The following is a 14,876-nucleotide window of genomic DNA, read 5'->3' as shown; positions in this document are numbered from 1 at the left end:
TTTGCTGGATTTGCTCGTCAATTCTGAAGGGTTGATTCTCCCTTGACCATACTATGTTAGCTGCTCCATGATCTTCATCATCAAGTTCTTCAAATGTTACAGCATTGATTTTTTTCTTACTGCAGCAACTGTGTAATCTCTCTGCTACAACAAAGTCCACAACACTGATAAAATTACAATCTTCAATCTTATCGGGACTCTTCATGGCATCCAGCACATTGAATGTAACTTGCTAGTCATTCACCCTCATGGTTAATTCTCCTTTTTGAACATCAATTAAAGTCTTTCCTCTGGCTAAGAAAGGTCTTCCTAGAATGATTGGCACTTCTTTGTCTGCCTCAAAGTCTAGCACAATGAAATCCACCGGAAAAATAAATTTATCCACCTTCACCAACACATCTTCAATCTTCCCTTCTGGATAGACATGAGATCGGTCAACAAGTTGTAGAGTCACTGTTGTTGGTCTACATTCACCAACTCCCAATTGCTTAAACACTGATAAAGGCATGAAATTGATGCTAGCCTCCAGATCACAAAGTGCTTTGCCATTGTATTCAGTGCCTATGGAGCATGGAATTGTGAAGCTTCTTGGATCCTTCATCTTCTGTGGTATCTTACTCTGAGGCATTCGGCTGCACTATTGTGTTAGAGCAACTGTCTCAAATTCTCAAAGTCTTCTTTTCTTTGTCAAGATATCCTTAAAATTTTTGCATAATTTGGCATTTGCTCTAGAGCTTCCACAAAAGGAATATTGATATGTAGCTGTTTCTACTCGGCTCTGTTGTTGTTGCTGCTGTAGCTTCCTCACCACCAGGTGCTGGATCATAGCTTTCTGCAGATGTTGTAGCAGAGCTATGTTGATTTGCATTATGAAGAGTGGAAGACTGTGACTCATTCTCTACTTGAGTGTCTTCTTGGCCTTTGTTGGACTCAATTTTTCTTTTTGGTACACCAACGGGACTATGAACATCCTTTTCAGATCTCAAGTTAATCACTTTGCAGTGCTATTTCCCTTCTCTTCTTGGTCCTCTGTATTAATGGGTAAACTACCGTGAGGTCTGTTGCTTATTGCTGTAGCAAGTTGTCCAATTTGATTTTCCAAGTTTCTTAAAGATGCAGCATGACTTTAGACAACCACTTCATTTTTCACAATATAATTGTTGAGTGTTAGAAAATGTATATTTATAAAGGAGAAAATCATCATTTTACACTTCAAGTTTTACTAACATCCTTACTTTTATATATTTAACCTTCTTTTAATTTAATTCCGTGTGTTTTATTTTAATTAAGTATTTTATGTATTTTAGGGACATCATAGTCATTTCACAATAAACGAGAGATCAGACGACAAAACGGACATCACTTTTGAACTCAGGACGGTCGAAAACCTTAGGAAGAGCATAAAAGGAAAAATGGCATTGTTCACATGTACAGTACTGTCTACGTTACTGTTCACGACACTGTTCACATAGACGGATGATGATGTGGCATTGACCGATGATGTGGCATTGACTGATGAGGTGTCACGATCCTATTGGACTAAAATTCTTTTGTACTGTTGATGGTGATGTGGTAGCATATCAGTGGACCAAAAATCTCGCGTACGGTACATGCATCACACAAGATTATTTTCAACCAAATCGCGTCACTGTTCAACCCGGGTCAAACCGTTTTACTGTTCATCCACGTGGTCAAACCGCGTACTGTTGACTGATGACGTAGCGCAATCCTGAGCGTCCAAACTGTTTTTAATCTGATGGCCATGATTTACTTCATGTATCTATAAAAAGGGGGCCTCCCCCCTAATTTGATATCTCTGAATCCATTTTTGGGATCCATTTCTGTAATTCCTTCTCCATCTTGTATTTTCTATGTATTTTAATAAATTCCCATTTTGCCCCTAGTTCAATTATAAGTAGCTAATTTTCTTTCAGGCTTGGGTTGAAGGTGAAGTCTCAACATGTGTCATGGGCTTTATTTGGTAAATTTATTTTCTCTTCCCCTCTAATTTTTGTGGATGTTTTGACTTCTCGTCGACAAATAATACTAATCTTGTCTAGTACCGCCTTGGTTTCACTGGCCCCCTAGTACAAGGTTATTATTATTTGGCACGATAAGCCCTTAGTACCATATTGATTAGTGTGTGGTTTATGAGGTGTGGATTCTCCCCTCATGATTTAATTGGCATTAATAAGGAATATTTAGCCCATGGTGCATGTTGATACGGATCCAGATACCCAAGTACGTCATTTCAATAGAAATCTCTTCAATTTATTCTCGCCGTTTCAATTCCAATTTTAGAATAATCTAAGTTACTTTCACCATAAATCCAACCACCCTCATACAAAATTAATTCTACATATAATTAAAATACACCTCCTCGTGGGATCGACACTCGTCTCCATTAATCTATTCTACAATAGATTCGTGCACTTGCGAGTTCAATAAAATTTGCACAACAAGTTTTTGGCGCCATTGCCGGGGAGGTAAGTTATTTTAATTTGTAGAATTAATTTTTGTGAATAATTTCTTTTATTTGTTTTCTTGTATTTTTTTTCTTATTAAAAAAAAGAAAAAAAGTGAATCCGCATTTAGAGGTTAGTATTTCTTTTCTTTTCCTCTTCTTTAAAATTCTGTAATTTAATTTTCAAGTTATTATTATTTTTCTTCTTTGTAATTTTTGTTTATCTTACTAATTTTTTTTTAGTAAATTTATTTCACGTATTTTTTGTGTATTTTTATAGTAAGGTTGTGATAGCGCAATAAGGTTGGTATCGTAATTTCTCTCTCTTCTTGATTTTTAGTTGTTTTGTTCCCATCTTTATTTTTATTTTATTTGTTTTGCATGTATGGTCGTAGGTCATTATTACCTAATCTTGAACCTATAGACTTTGAACTTAAGAAAACACTTCACACACACAAACCAGTTAAAAATAAAATGGATTTGCAACCACAAGAGAGGCCATTTAAGGACTACTTCAGTCCTTTAGCTAATTTGAGCACATCATGCATAAGATACCCAAATGTAGCTACTAGGAGTTTTGAACTAAAACCTAGTGTGCTAAATTATCTCCCAACATTCTATGGCCTAAAAAATGAGGACCCATATAATCATATGAATGATTTTCATGCTATTTGTCAAACATTTAAATATGAGAATTTTTCAGATGATGACGTAAAACTTAAACTATTCCCATTTTCTTTAAAGGATAGAGCTCGTTCATGGCTTAATACAGTGCCTGCTAATAGCATTGCATCATAGGAACAAATGGTAACAAAATTTTTAAATAAATATTTCCCAGTACATAAAACCAATGCTATTCGCAGGGAAATTTCAGAGTTTACGCAGGAAAAGACGAGCAGTTTTTCGAAACATGGGAGCGATTCAATGGGCTACTCTTGAAGTGTCCACATCATGGGTACGAGAAATGGCACCAATGCCAATACTTTTTGGAGGGATTATTGCCGAATATGCAAGAATGGCTAATGGCAACAAGTGGAGGAGAGCTAATGTCAAAAAGTGCATCAGAGATTTGGGAATTCTTCCAGCGACAAGCGGATAATTCCCAACAACGGAGTCGATCACTCAGGAATACTAGAAGAATTAAGGGAGTGAATAAGGTTCACATTGGCGAGTCAACTTCAGGAATCAAAGAAGTCAATGAGATAGTTGAAGGTCTCGCTCGACAAATAGCATCGTTATCAACTGCTAAATCAACAGAGCCACATGACCATGACTCATACTCAGATCAAGCCAATGCCATAAGTGTAATGAGGAAACCATCAAATTACAACCCATACTCCAACACATATAACCCTGGATGGAGAGACCACCCCAATTTTTCATAGTCTCAAGGATTCCAACAGAATGGACCAGCAGCTCTAGCTCCACCAATTCCACAAAATCCTCAAGCCTCTCAGCCACCATTTAGACCATACAATCAAAACCAGAACTACTCTCAACCCAAACCATGGGAGGATGCATTCTAGAATTTCAAGAATGTTACTCACTCCACAATTGAGCAACAGAACTGCACCATTGATGGACTACGAAATGAGTTGAGAGCAGGCTTCAAATCATAATCCCAATCAGTTTCAAGCCTCGAAAAGATGGTGGAACAACTTGCTTCTTCAGTTCAGACCTTGGCAATGACTGTTGAGAAAGATAAATTTCCGAGTCAACCAGTGTCTAATCCTAAAGGAGTACATGAAGCAAGTACCAGTTCACCACAGCAGCATGGAGAGGTCAAAGCAGTCATGACCTTGCGAAAAGGAAAAGAAGTCGACAACAAAGTGGAGATGCCAGTGACAAAAGAAAATCAAATTATACCTGTGAATGTTGAGGACTCACCATTGAAGGAGAGAGAAGAAACCAAACCATAAGAATATGTTCCGAAAGCTCCATTTCCTCAGAGGTTAGCAAAAGGAAAGAAGGGAAAATCCACAGGTGAGATTCTTAAAATCTTCAAACAGGTAAGTGTTAACATCCCTTTACTTGATGCTATAAAGCAAGTTCCATCTTATGCCAAGTTTCTTAAAGACCTTTGTACTAAAAAGAGAAATATACATGTTCAAAAGAAGGCATTTTTAACAAAAAACGTTAGTTTTATATTCCAACATAAAATTCCTTTAAAATGCAAAGACCCAGGCTCCCCCACTATCTCATGTAGTATAGGGAATGACACAATTGAGAATGCTTTGTTGAATTTAGGAGCTAGTGTAAATTTATTGCCTTACTCTGTATTTGTGAAACTTGGACTGGGAGAATTACACCCAACTCTAGTGGTGTTACAACTTGCATATCGGTCCACGAAAATACATCGAGGTATTGTGGAGGACGTGCTTATCCAAGTAGACAAGTTTTATTTTCCTGTTGATTTCATTGTAATTGACACTCAACCAATATAGGATTCAAGGAAGCACATCCCAATTATTCTAGGCCGACCTTTCTTGGCAACTACAGATGCTCACATTCAATGCAGGACTGGAAATATGCAGTTGTCCTTCGGCAACATGACTATGGAGCTGAATATCTTCAACATTGCCAAACAACCTCACAATGCAGATGATGGAATTGTTGATGTGGATTTAATAGAAACAATAATTGATAATACTTTTCTTTCAAACCTCAGTGATGATCCTTTACAAACATGTTTAACTCACTTTTGTTTGGATTTTGATATTGATAGATTGGTCGATGAGGTCAACGCTTTACTTGACTCAGCACCATCCATGGACACTAATAAATGGAAGTCAAGAGTTGAACAACTAGCACCATCAGAGAAGAAACTCATCCCATTATCAGAATCACCACCAAAACTCGAGCTTAAACCATTACCCAACACTTTGGAATATGCATTTTTGGGAGAAGAAAGTACTCTGCCGGTAATCATCTCATCATCCCTAAATGACGAACAAAAAGGTAAGTTGTTGGATGTTTTAAAGAGCATAAAGGAGCATTAGGATGGACCATAGCAGACATAAAAGGTATAAACCCAGTAGACTACATGCATTACATTCACCTTGATGAAAATGCTAAATCTACTAGGGAAATACAACGTCGGTTAAATCTTAATATGAAAGAAGTTGTTAGAACTGAAGTCCTTAAGCTATTAGACGCAGGTATTATTTACCCAATTTCTAATAGTTCATGGGTCAGTCCTATACAAGTTGTCCCCAAAAAGTTAGGAGTGACAGTAGTTACGAATGCTGATAATGAATTGATACCCACTAGAGTGACTATAGGATGGCGTGTATGCATTGATTATAGAAAGTTGAATCCTGTCACACGTAAAGACCATTTTCCTTTACCATTTATTGATCAAATGCTTGATAGATTAGCAAGCCATGAATTTTATTACTTTCTAAATGGCTACTCAGGATACAATCAGATTCCCATAGCACCAAAAGATCAAGAGAAAACTACTTTCACTTGCCCTTTTGGCGCATTTGCATATAGGAGAATGCCATTTGGATTATGTAATGCACCTGCTATATTTCAACGATGCATGTTGAGCATTTTTTCTGATATGGTTGAACGATTCCTTGAAGTCTTTATGGATGACTTTCTGTCTTTGGTGATTCATTTGATCAATGTTTACATCATCTAACATTAGTTCTGCAGAGACGTATCGAGAAGAACTTAGTCTTAAATTGGGAGAAGTGTCATTTTATGGTAAAACAATGTATTGTTCTCGGTCACATCATTTCGAGCAAATGTATTGAGGTTGACAAAGCCAAGGTGGATCTCATTTATAATCTTCCTCCACCCAAAACAGTCAGAGAAGTCAGATCTTTCCTTGGGCATGCTGGTTTTTATAGACGTTTCATTTAAGATTTTACCAAAGTTTCTAGACCCTTATGCAATCTACTTGCTAAGGATGTACCTTTTATCTTTAATGATTCATGTCTTATGGCTTTTGAAAAATTAAAGTAATTGTTGACATCATCACCCATCATTCAGCCCCCAAACTGGAGCTTACTATTTAAACTCATGTGTGATGCATCTGATTATGCAGTAGGAGCAGTGTTAGGACAAAGAGTTGATCGAATTCCCCATGTTATTTACTATGCTAGTATGACATTAAATGATGTACAGTTGAACTATTCAACTACTGAAAAAGAAATGCTAGTAGTAGTGTTTGCATTGGAAAAATTTCGATCCTATCTCATTGGTTGTAAAATAATTATATTCACAGGTCATTCTGCTCTTAAATATCTTCTCACAAAAAAAGATGTAAAAGCTAGACTAATTCGTTGGGTGTTACTTTTGCAGGAATTTGACTTGGAATTCAAAGATAAGAAAGGCACAGAAAATGTTGTGGCAGATCATCTCTCTCGTCTCCATTTTAACACAATTACAGAGCCATTAACATTGCATGAGTCATTTCCAGATGAACAATTAATGAGTGTGAAAGCATTACCTTGGTATGCTGATATAGTTAATTATCTTGTTACAAGTCAACTTCTAAAGCATTGGACCAAGCAAGACAAAGCCAAATTCTTTGCAGAAATAAAGAATTTCTTTTGGGATGACCCGTATTTGTTCAAATATTGTGCAGATCAAATTGTTAGACGATGTGTCCCAGAAAATAAAATTCATAATATTCTTTCATTCTGCCATGAACAAGCTTGTGGAGGGTATTTCAGTGCTAAGAAAACAGCTACTAAAGTTTTACAATGTGGTTTCTATTGGCCAACTATATTTCAAGACGCTTACACTTTCAATTCTTCAAGTGATAAGTGTCAACGAATGGGCATTACGCGAAGGAATATAATGTCACTAAATCCAATTTTATTGGTTGAGATTTTTTATGTATGGGGTATCGACTTCATGGGACCCTTTCCCTATTTTTTTGGCCATCAATACATATTGGTTGCTGTTGACTACGTATCGAAATGGGTAGAAGCAATTCCATGTAGAACCAATGATCATAAGGTGGTGATAGGATTTTTGAAAAGCAACATTGTTTCGCGCTTTGGATTCCCTCGAGCAATAATCAGTGATAGTGGTGCCCACTTTTGTAACAAAGCATTCAAAGCTCTTTTGACAAAGTATTCCATCACACACAAAGTGGCAACCCCATATCATCGGCAAACTAGTGGCCAATTTGAGATCTCCAATCGAGAAATAAAGCACCTATTAGAAATGACGGTGAGGCCAGACAGAAAAGATTGGTCATTAAGACTTTGATGATGCATTATGGGCATATAGAATGGCTTTCAAGACCCCGATCGGGATGTGACCCTACAGGCTAGTGTATGGAAAAGCTTGCCACCTACCTGTGGAACTCGAGCATCGTGCATATTGGGCCATCAAGAAATTCAATTTTGACATGGAGTAAGCCAGCTTAGAAAGAAGATTACAACTGGCAGAACTTGAAGAAATTCGCAATGATGCATACGAAAATGCCAAGATTTACAAGCAACGAATGAAAGTCTTCCATGACAAGCAAATTATGAGAAAATCGTTCACTCCAGGTCAGAAAGTGCTTTTATTCAATTCTCGCTTGCACCTATTCCTAGGTAAGTTACGCTCTTGTTGGTCTGACGCTCTCGTTGGTCTGGTCCCTTTATTGTTCATACTCTTTTTCCACATGGGGCAATTAAAATCAATGACCCAAAGAACAGTGTCACGTTTAAAGTTAATGGTCAAAGATTAAAGCCATATCTAGAGTACCAACCACATGGAGAGGACATCGAAATAAATTTGAGTGACCCACCAGATCTGAATTGATTGTTTTTTCTTTTCTTTTTGGTGATTTGATTTTTTTTCTTTCTTTTTATTATTCTTTTGCTAATTGAAATTATTTTTGCATAAGTGTGTTTGTTTAACCATTAAGTTTTTTTTCTTATCATTGTTAATCATGAGTACTATACTTAAACCGTTCCTCCTGAACATTCTTAAACCACTTCAACGTGTAAAATCTCATCTCAAAAGGCAGATTCGATTTTGTAAGACACGTCGTATTTGGGCTCTGCAACCACCAGAGTTAGTATCCTATGTTGAGCGTTTAGAAAGCCAACTCAGAGACATTGAGAGAAGTGTTTACGACATCCAGTTGGAGCTTGAGGTAAATTCAATAAGAGGACGATTTTGATTTTCTTTGTGTGTTTTAATTTGTTTTTCTGTTGGTGTGCTTTAGTTTGTTACCCCGGTGAAGTGGCGAATAATGGTACTCCATGACAATCAAGTCGGTTACTTCAGTTTCCCATAATAACTGATATTCTGAGGCGAAGGTATGGACAGAACCGAGATTCTAGCGAAGCTTCACAAGCGATTCCCTTCACTTCCTCAGAATGCCCTTTTTACGATCTATAAAGCCCGGTCCGAACGCATGCGATTGCTCATGAGGAATAACATACCTGCTGACATCTGTTGGTTAATCGAGGCTAAAGTACGATTGGCAGGTGAGTTACCTCCAAATTTTATTGCATACATGCCTGGTTGTGGTAAAGGAAATTATGCAAGAAAACGACGAGCTCGAAGAATTTCTGTTGCTTGTCATAAGTGTGCCAGAATGAGTTGCGATAAAAAACCATTTCCTTTAGGAATGGTGTCTGATAACAGGGAAGATAAAATTCAATTCATTAGGGATGGCTTGAATATGGAGTCATTGGATGATATCCTTCTGTCTCGAAGAATTTCTGTTGCTTGTCATAAGTGTGCCAGAATGAGTTGCGATAAAAACCCATGTTATTTAGGAATGGTGTCTGATAACAGGGAAGATAAGATTCAATTCATTAGGGATGGCTTGAATAAGGAGTCATTGGATGATATCCTTCTGTCTCTTGAAACGCATCCCAGTGGATATGTGCAAGGAGCGATTCTCCAGTAATGGCCATTATTCCAGAAAGAGCATGCACGATATAGCCTCGAGAATCTGACTATAAACGACCTTGTTTGCCAGTTTATAAGAAAACTGGATGGGAAGTCTATCCTCGACTCATAGAGGGCGTTCAAGCTGTTTCTGGACGTAAAACCAGAGGAAGATGTGAGCCACAGTCGCAACTACGTGTACATATCCTTTTTACTTCACTGTTATTTTATTTCACTGTTGTTTTATCATTTGCATTATTGTCTTTAATAATTTCATTTTATTACTGTTTATTTTTTCCTTTTTACTGTTTCCTTTTTGACTCGCGAGTCATGTACTTTACACGTTATTTGACACTGACATGTTACCTCATACACAACTGTAATCCACTGTCACTAAGATTCTTAAATGTGATTTTTTTTTTGTCAAGCACTCACAAATTATTTTTGAGAAGTATTCCAATGGCAGCTACTCCCAATAGACAATTCAAGAATATTTGTGTGCTTTCTGGATTTAACTATGGCAAACATAAAGAGTTCGTTGAGGCAGCCGTAGATCTTGGTTGAAGCATAGCAGAGAGAAAATTACACTTGGTGTATGGAGGAGGTAACCGAGGGTTATCAAAATTGGTTTCAGAAGCTGCTTTTATCAGAGGAAGCCAAGTGTTAGGCATCATCCCATGAGTCTTAAAACCTTTGGGCAGTTTGTCTGACTCACCGACTGGAGAAGAGTTAGTCGTCTCAGGTATGCAAGAAAGAATAACTGAAATGCTTAATCATGCTGATGCTTTTATTTTCCTACCAAGAGATCTTGCAACACTAGAGGCACTTATCACACTAGCATCTTGGGCTCATCTGCACATTCACCAGAAACCCATCGGTTTGTTAAATGTCAATAACTTTTATGATAGCTTCATCGCATTTTTTAACCATGCAATAAAAAACTATTTCATTCCTTCCAATGCGAAAAAGCTTTTTATTTGTGCTCACACTGTTAATGAGTTACTTGATCTGTTACAAGTTTATAGACTAGAGCCAGATCCCTGGACCTTTGTGTTGGAGCATCCACATAATGATGGTAACAGTAGCCGCAGTAAGAAGTACAAACTAGATTTAACTCTCCGCTTGTAAATATTTTCTTCTGTGTTGCACCACCCAGGTGATGTCTTCTAAACTCTACTTCTTTCCTTTCAAAGATTGATGACAATGTTTTTACTAATTTTTTGTTGTAGAAACTAACTGTTGCTAACTTTTTGTGTTGAAGATGACTGAATATGGAGTGTAGTGACTCTAGAAACGCATCTTCATCGTTTAAAAAAAATTCAAAAAAAATTCAAAAAAAATATTCAGACATTTTCTTTTTCTTTATTAAGTTTTGATGTTCATTTTTCTTCTTCTTTTTAATTTCTCCTTTATAAATATACATTTTCAATTTTTTTTGAGTCGAAGACGGCTGAATATGGGGTGTAGTGCTTCTAGAAACACATCTTCTTAAGTTAAAAAAAAAAACCATTTTCATTTTCTATCATTTTAAGTGTAACTTTTCTAATTAATTTTTTTGCATCATTTTCACATTTCTGCATGCATATTTTTCTTTCACGTTTGGAATAGGTTAGGGGGTAGGATGTTGTTTGAAAAAAAAAATTTGTGTGATTTGTTTTAACATTGGATGACATGATTAATTTCAAATTTTAGTATTTGTATTGTCTTTGGTCTTAAGTGATGTTACGCTATATTTGCTACTTTACATGTTGATGTCGGAGACAAATATGAGTTGCTTGAAGGAATGAACATGTCATAAATAAGTGCCAAGTGAGTTTTTGAGCCTATCATTTTTCTTGGAGAGCAACCATTTTGCCCATTCTTTATACAACTTAGCAGTTTATTATTTTATGCACGATCTCTAGATTTCTTTTGAGTTAACCCTAAAAAAATAAAAATAAAAAAAAATTATAAAATTAAAAAAAAAGTGTGTGTTGCTACATTTGGAGACCCATCTAATTAGTAGATATGGAAGATTATTTAGAACCCTAAAAGACGATGGAAAGACCATTTTTGATCCGTTTGAGCCTTTCTAGCCATCCCTTTTGTGAAATATCCATAGTTAACCATTTTGAGCCTTTAAAAAAAAAAAAGAAAAAAAAGTCTTTTATTTGTTAAACTTATCATCTTGACCCACTCCGATTTGGAGTATTACTCGATGTCATATAAGTTTCATCACCTATTTATGTTTGAGAAAAATGTAAATATTTATTTTGTTTAGTGACGTTGTGCCAAGCAAAAGCAAAAAAAAAAAAAAAATTGTTTCAAAAAAAAAAAGAAAAAAAATAACAATAATAGGTGAAATCCACCTTGCAACTTTCAAAAAAAAAAATTCTCTGCATTTTTCTCAAACATACACTTTATTTTCCTTATTTCCCTTCTTTGTTAGCCATGTCTCTAACCTATGTTACTTCCTAATAAAAGTATTTCTTGATTTTAGGGAACTATAGTCTGAAGTAGAAGCTAGTTATATGGGCTAAAAAGATGTGGTGATGCATAATAAAAAAAGAGAAAAAAAAAAGATAAATAAAGTGGGTTGACTAGCATTTTTGTTTGACTTGAGATCGTATTATTTCTAAGCTGAGGGCATATTTCTTTCATCTTGATGAGAGCATTTGATATAATTTCTTTATTATTTTCTCTCAATTACCATTCATTGCAGTGACTATTTTTATTAGGTATAATTTCTTTGTGAGAGTGTAACTATATCCAGTGAGATTTTTGGGTTTAACATGTCATTCTTAAAAGTAGCTGTGACAAAGTCTACTGGTCTGATTCATGTGGATGGTTGATGTGGGTGTGATGTTTCTTTAGACTGCAGATAATGCTTATACTTTTATTTGATTACTATCATTAGTCTAATTAAATAAACATAAGTGTTAAAAATATATATATATATATATATATATATATATTCACGACACTGTTCACATAGACGGATGATGACGTGGCATTGACCGATGATGTGGCATTGACTGATGAGGTGTCACGATCCTGTTGGACTAAAATTCTTATGTACTGTTGATTGTGACGTGGCAGCATATCAGTGGACAAAAAATCTCGCGTACGGTACATGCATCACACAGGATTATTTTCAACCAAACCGTGTCACTGTTCAACCCGGGTCAAACCGTGTTATTGTTCATCCGCGTGGTCAAACCGCGTACTGTTGACTGATGACATGGCGTAATCCTAAGCGTCCAAACTGTTTTTAATCCGATGGCCATGATTTACTCCATGTATCTATAAAAAGGGGTCCTCCTCCCCTAATTTGATATCTCTGAATCCATTTTTGGGATCCATTTTCTGTAATTGCTTCTCCATCTTGTATTTTCTACGTATTTTAATAAATTCTCATTTTGCCCCTAGTTCAATTATGAGTAGCCAATTTTTTTTCAAGCTTGGGTTGAAGGTGAAGTCTCAACATGTGTCATGGACTTTATTTGGTAAATTTATTTTCTCTTCCCCTCTAGTTTTTGTGGATGTTTTGACTTCTCGTTGACAAATAATACTAATATTGTCTAGTACCGCCTTGGTTTCACCGGCCCCCTAGTACAAGGTTATTATTATTTGGCACGATAAGCCCTTAGCATCATATTGATTAGAGTGTGGTTCATGAGGTATGGATTCCCCCCTCATGATTTAATTGGCATTAATAAGGAATATTTAGCCCATGGTGCATGTTGATACGGATCCAGATATCCAAGTACGTCATTTCAATAGAATTCTCTTCAATTTATTCTCGCCGTTTCAATTCCAATTTTAGAATAATCTAAGTTACTTTCACCATAAATCCAACCACCCTCATACAAAATTAATTCTACATATAATTAAAATCCACCTCCTTGTGGGATCGACACTCGTCTCCATTAATCTATTCTACAATAGATTCGTGCACTTGCAAGTTCAATAAAATTTGCACAACAATAATCCTTAATCAAACCTTCAAGGGAGCTAAGTTGATCATTGTTGATACTTCTTTGCTCTTGATTTTGCTGATAAAATCTAGATGGTTGAGCAAGTCTGTTCTGTCCACTAGGTGCTGCAGCAGTATGGTTCTGATAACTCCATGAAAAGTTCAGGTGCTGTCTCCATCTAGAGTTGTAAGTGTTTGAATATGGATTGTCCTGGTTCTGTGTATTGAAGCTGTCCACATAGTTGACTGAAGTTGGATTCCCAGGACAATTATCAAATAAGTGTCCCTCTCCACAATAAACACAAGAGCCCTTGGCAACTAGGTTGACACTTGTTGGAGCAGTGGTCATAAATTTCACTATGTTTGTTAATGAAGTTACTTGGGCTGACAATGCTGTCAAGGCATCTACATTATGAACTCCTGCTGTTCCTCTTACTGCAGCTTGTCTGGTTGATGGCCACTGATAATTGTTGTTAGCAATCCTCTCCAAAATTTCATAAGCCTCATTGTAAGACTTAGATAACAAAGCCTCATTTGCTAAAGCATCCACCATCAATCTAGTGCTTGGGTTGAGACCATTATAGAAAGTTTCCAACTGTATGCAGCAAGGAATACCATAATGAGGACGTCTTCTGAGTAACTCCTTAAATCTCTCTCATGCATCACACAAGCTCTCATCTTTAAGTTGATGGAAAGATGTGATCTCGTTCCTTAAATTTGCATTCTTGGTTGGCAGGAAGTATTTCATCAAAAATTTGTCAGCCAAATCTTCTATGTAGTGATAGAATCTGGTGGTAGAGAATTCAACCATGCTCTTGCTCGATCTCTCAAAGAAAACAGGAAAAGTGTGAGTCTCAATGCTTCCTGCGATGCTCCAGCAATCTTGAAAGCATCACTTACTTTCAAAAATAACTTAAGGTGTAGATGAGGATCTTCAGATGGCAGACCATTAAATTGCCCTATTGTTTGAAGCATCTGAAACATCACGGGTTTGAGTTCGAAATTGTCAGCTTGAACGTCGGGTCTAACTATTCCCGAATGTATGGCCTGAGGAGTCAACACTGCGTAGTCTCGAATGGCTCTATCTCTATTGTTCACCATGTGAATAATGTTGTTGTTCCCTGGTTGTCCTTGAATACATTGTCCATTTAGACCTTCACGTACATTGATTGGTTGTATCCCCTCTCTACGGTTTAAGTTTCTCAAATTTTGTAAATCATCCATTGCTACAGCAGCTTGTAATTCCCGATGCTCTCTTCTCAATCTCCTTGCAGTTCTTTTAATTTCTAGATCAAACTGGAAGTCAACAGATTTATATTTGCACATGCAAGGGTTGCTACATCACCTATGTCAACAAAATAAACAAATTTAAATTAAATAAAAAATTAGCTCCGTTAAAACTAATTTCACAAATCACAATTAATAATCAATCCCCAGCAACGGCGCCAAAAACTTGTTGGTTATAAATACTAATGCTATTGGTGTCAATGTGCAAGTGTACACAGCAAGTAATAAAGTGATGAGTATTCAAGATCGTCTCCACAGGGATTGATGTTATTAGATTTGCTACAACAATCTTAACAGTGAAGATTTTGTGCTAAA

General features: G+C 36.4%; 1 protein-coding gene and 2 non-coding genes across 3 annotated transcripts; 1 reads left to right on the top strand and 2 right to left on the bottom strand.

The window, feature by feature from the left end:
- Window positions 1–232: 232 nt before the first annotated feature.
- LOC107177896 (uncharacterized) lies at window positions 233–628 on the bottom strand. Its single transcript, XM_015532437.1, has one exon. It carries the CDS (start codon window positions 626–628, stop codon window positions 233–235), a length of 396 nt encoding a protein of 131 aa, XP_015387923.1.
- A 2,691-nt stretch (window positions 629–3,319) lies between these two features.
- Window positions 3,320–3,422, bottom strand: LOC112499066 (small nucleolar RNA R71). Its single transcript, XR_003066593.1, has one exon. It is a non-coding gene; the product is annotated as a small nucleolar RNA R71 (small nucleolar RNA).
- A 10,463-nt stretch (window positions 3,423–13,885) lies between these two features.
- Window positions 13,886–13,992, top strand: LOC112499143 (small nucleolar RNA R71). The gene has a single exon (XR_003066666.1). It is a non-coding gene; the product is annotated as a small nucleolar RNA R71 (small nucleolar RNA).
- The last annotated feature ends 884 nt before the right edge of the window (window positions 13,993–14,876 follow it).

This window comes from Citrus sinensis, chromosome 4, assembly GCF_022201045.2.
Source record: "Citrus sinensis cultivar Valencia sweet orange chromosome 4, DVS_A1.0, whole genome shotgun sequence".
In the NCBI taxonomy this organism is placed as follows: domain Eukaryota; kingdom Viridiplantae; phylum Streptophyta; class Magnoliopsida; order Sapindales; family Rutaceae; genus Citrus; species Citrus sinensis.
Note: the sequence above shows the minus strand (reverse complement) of the source record. Positions and strands in the feature narration are given on the sequence as shown.

Coding starts and splice junctions, on each gene's coding strand:
- LOC107177896 (XM_015532437.1), bottom strand. CDS start 628: ATGCCTCAGAGTAAGATACCACAGAAGATGAAGGATCCAAGAAGCTTC.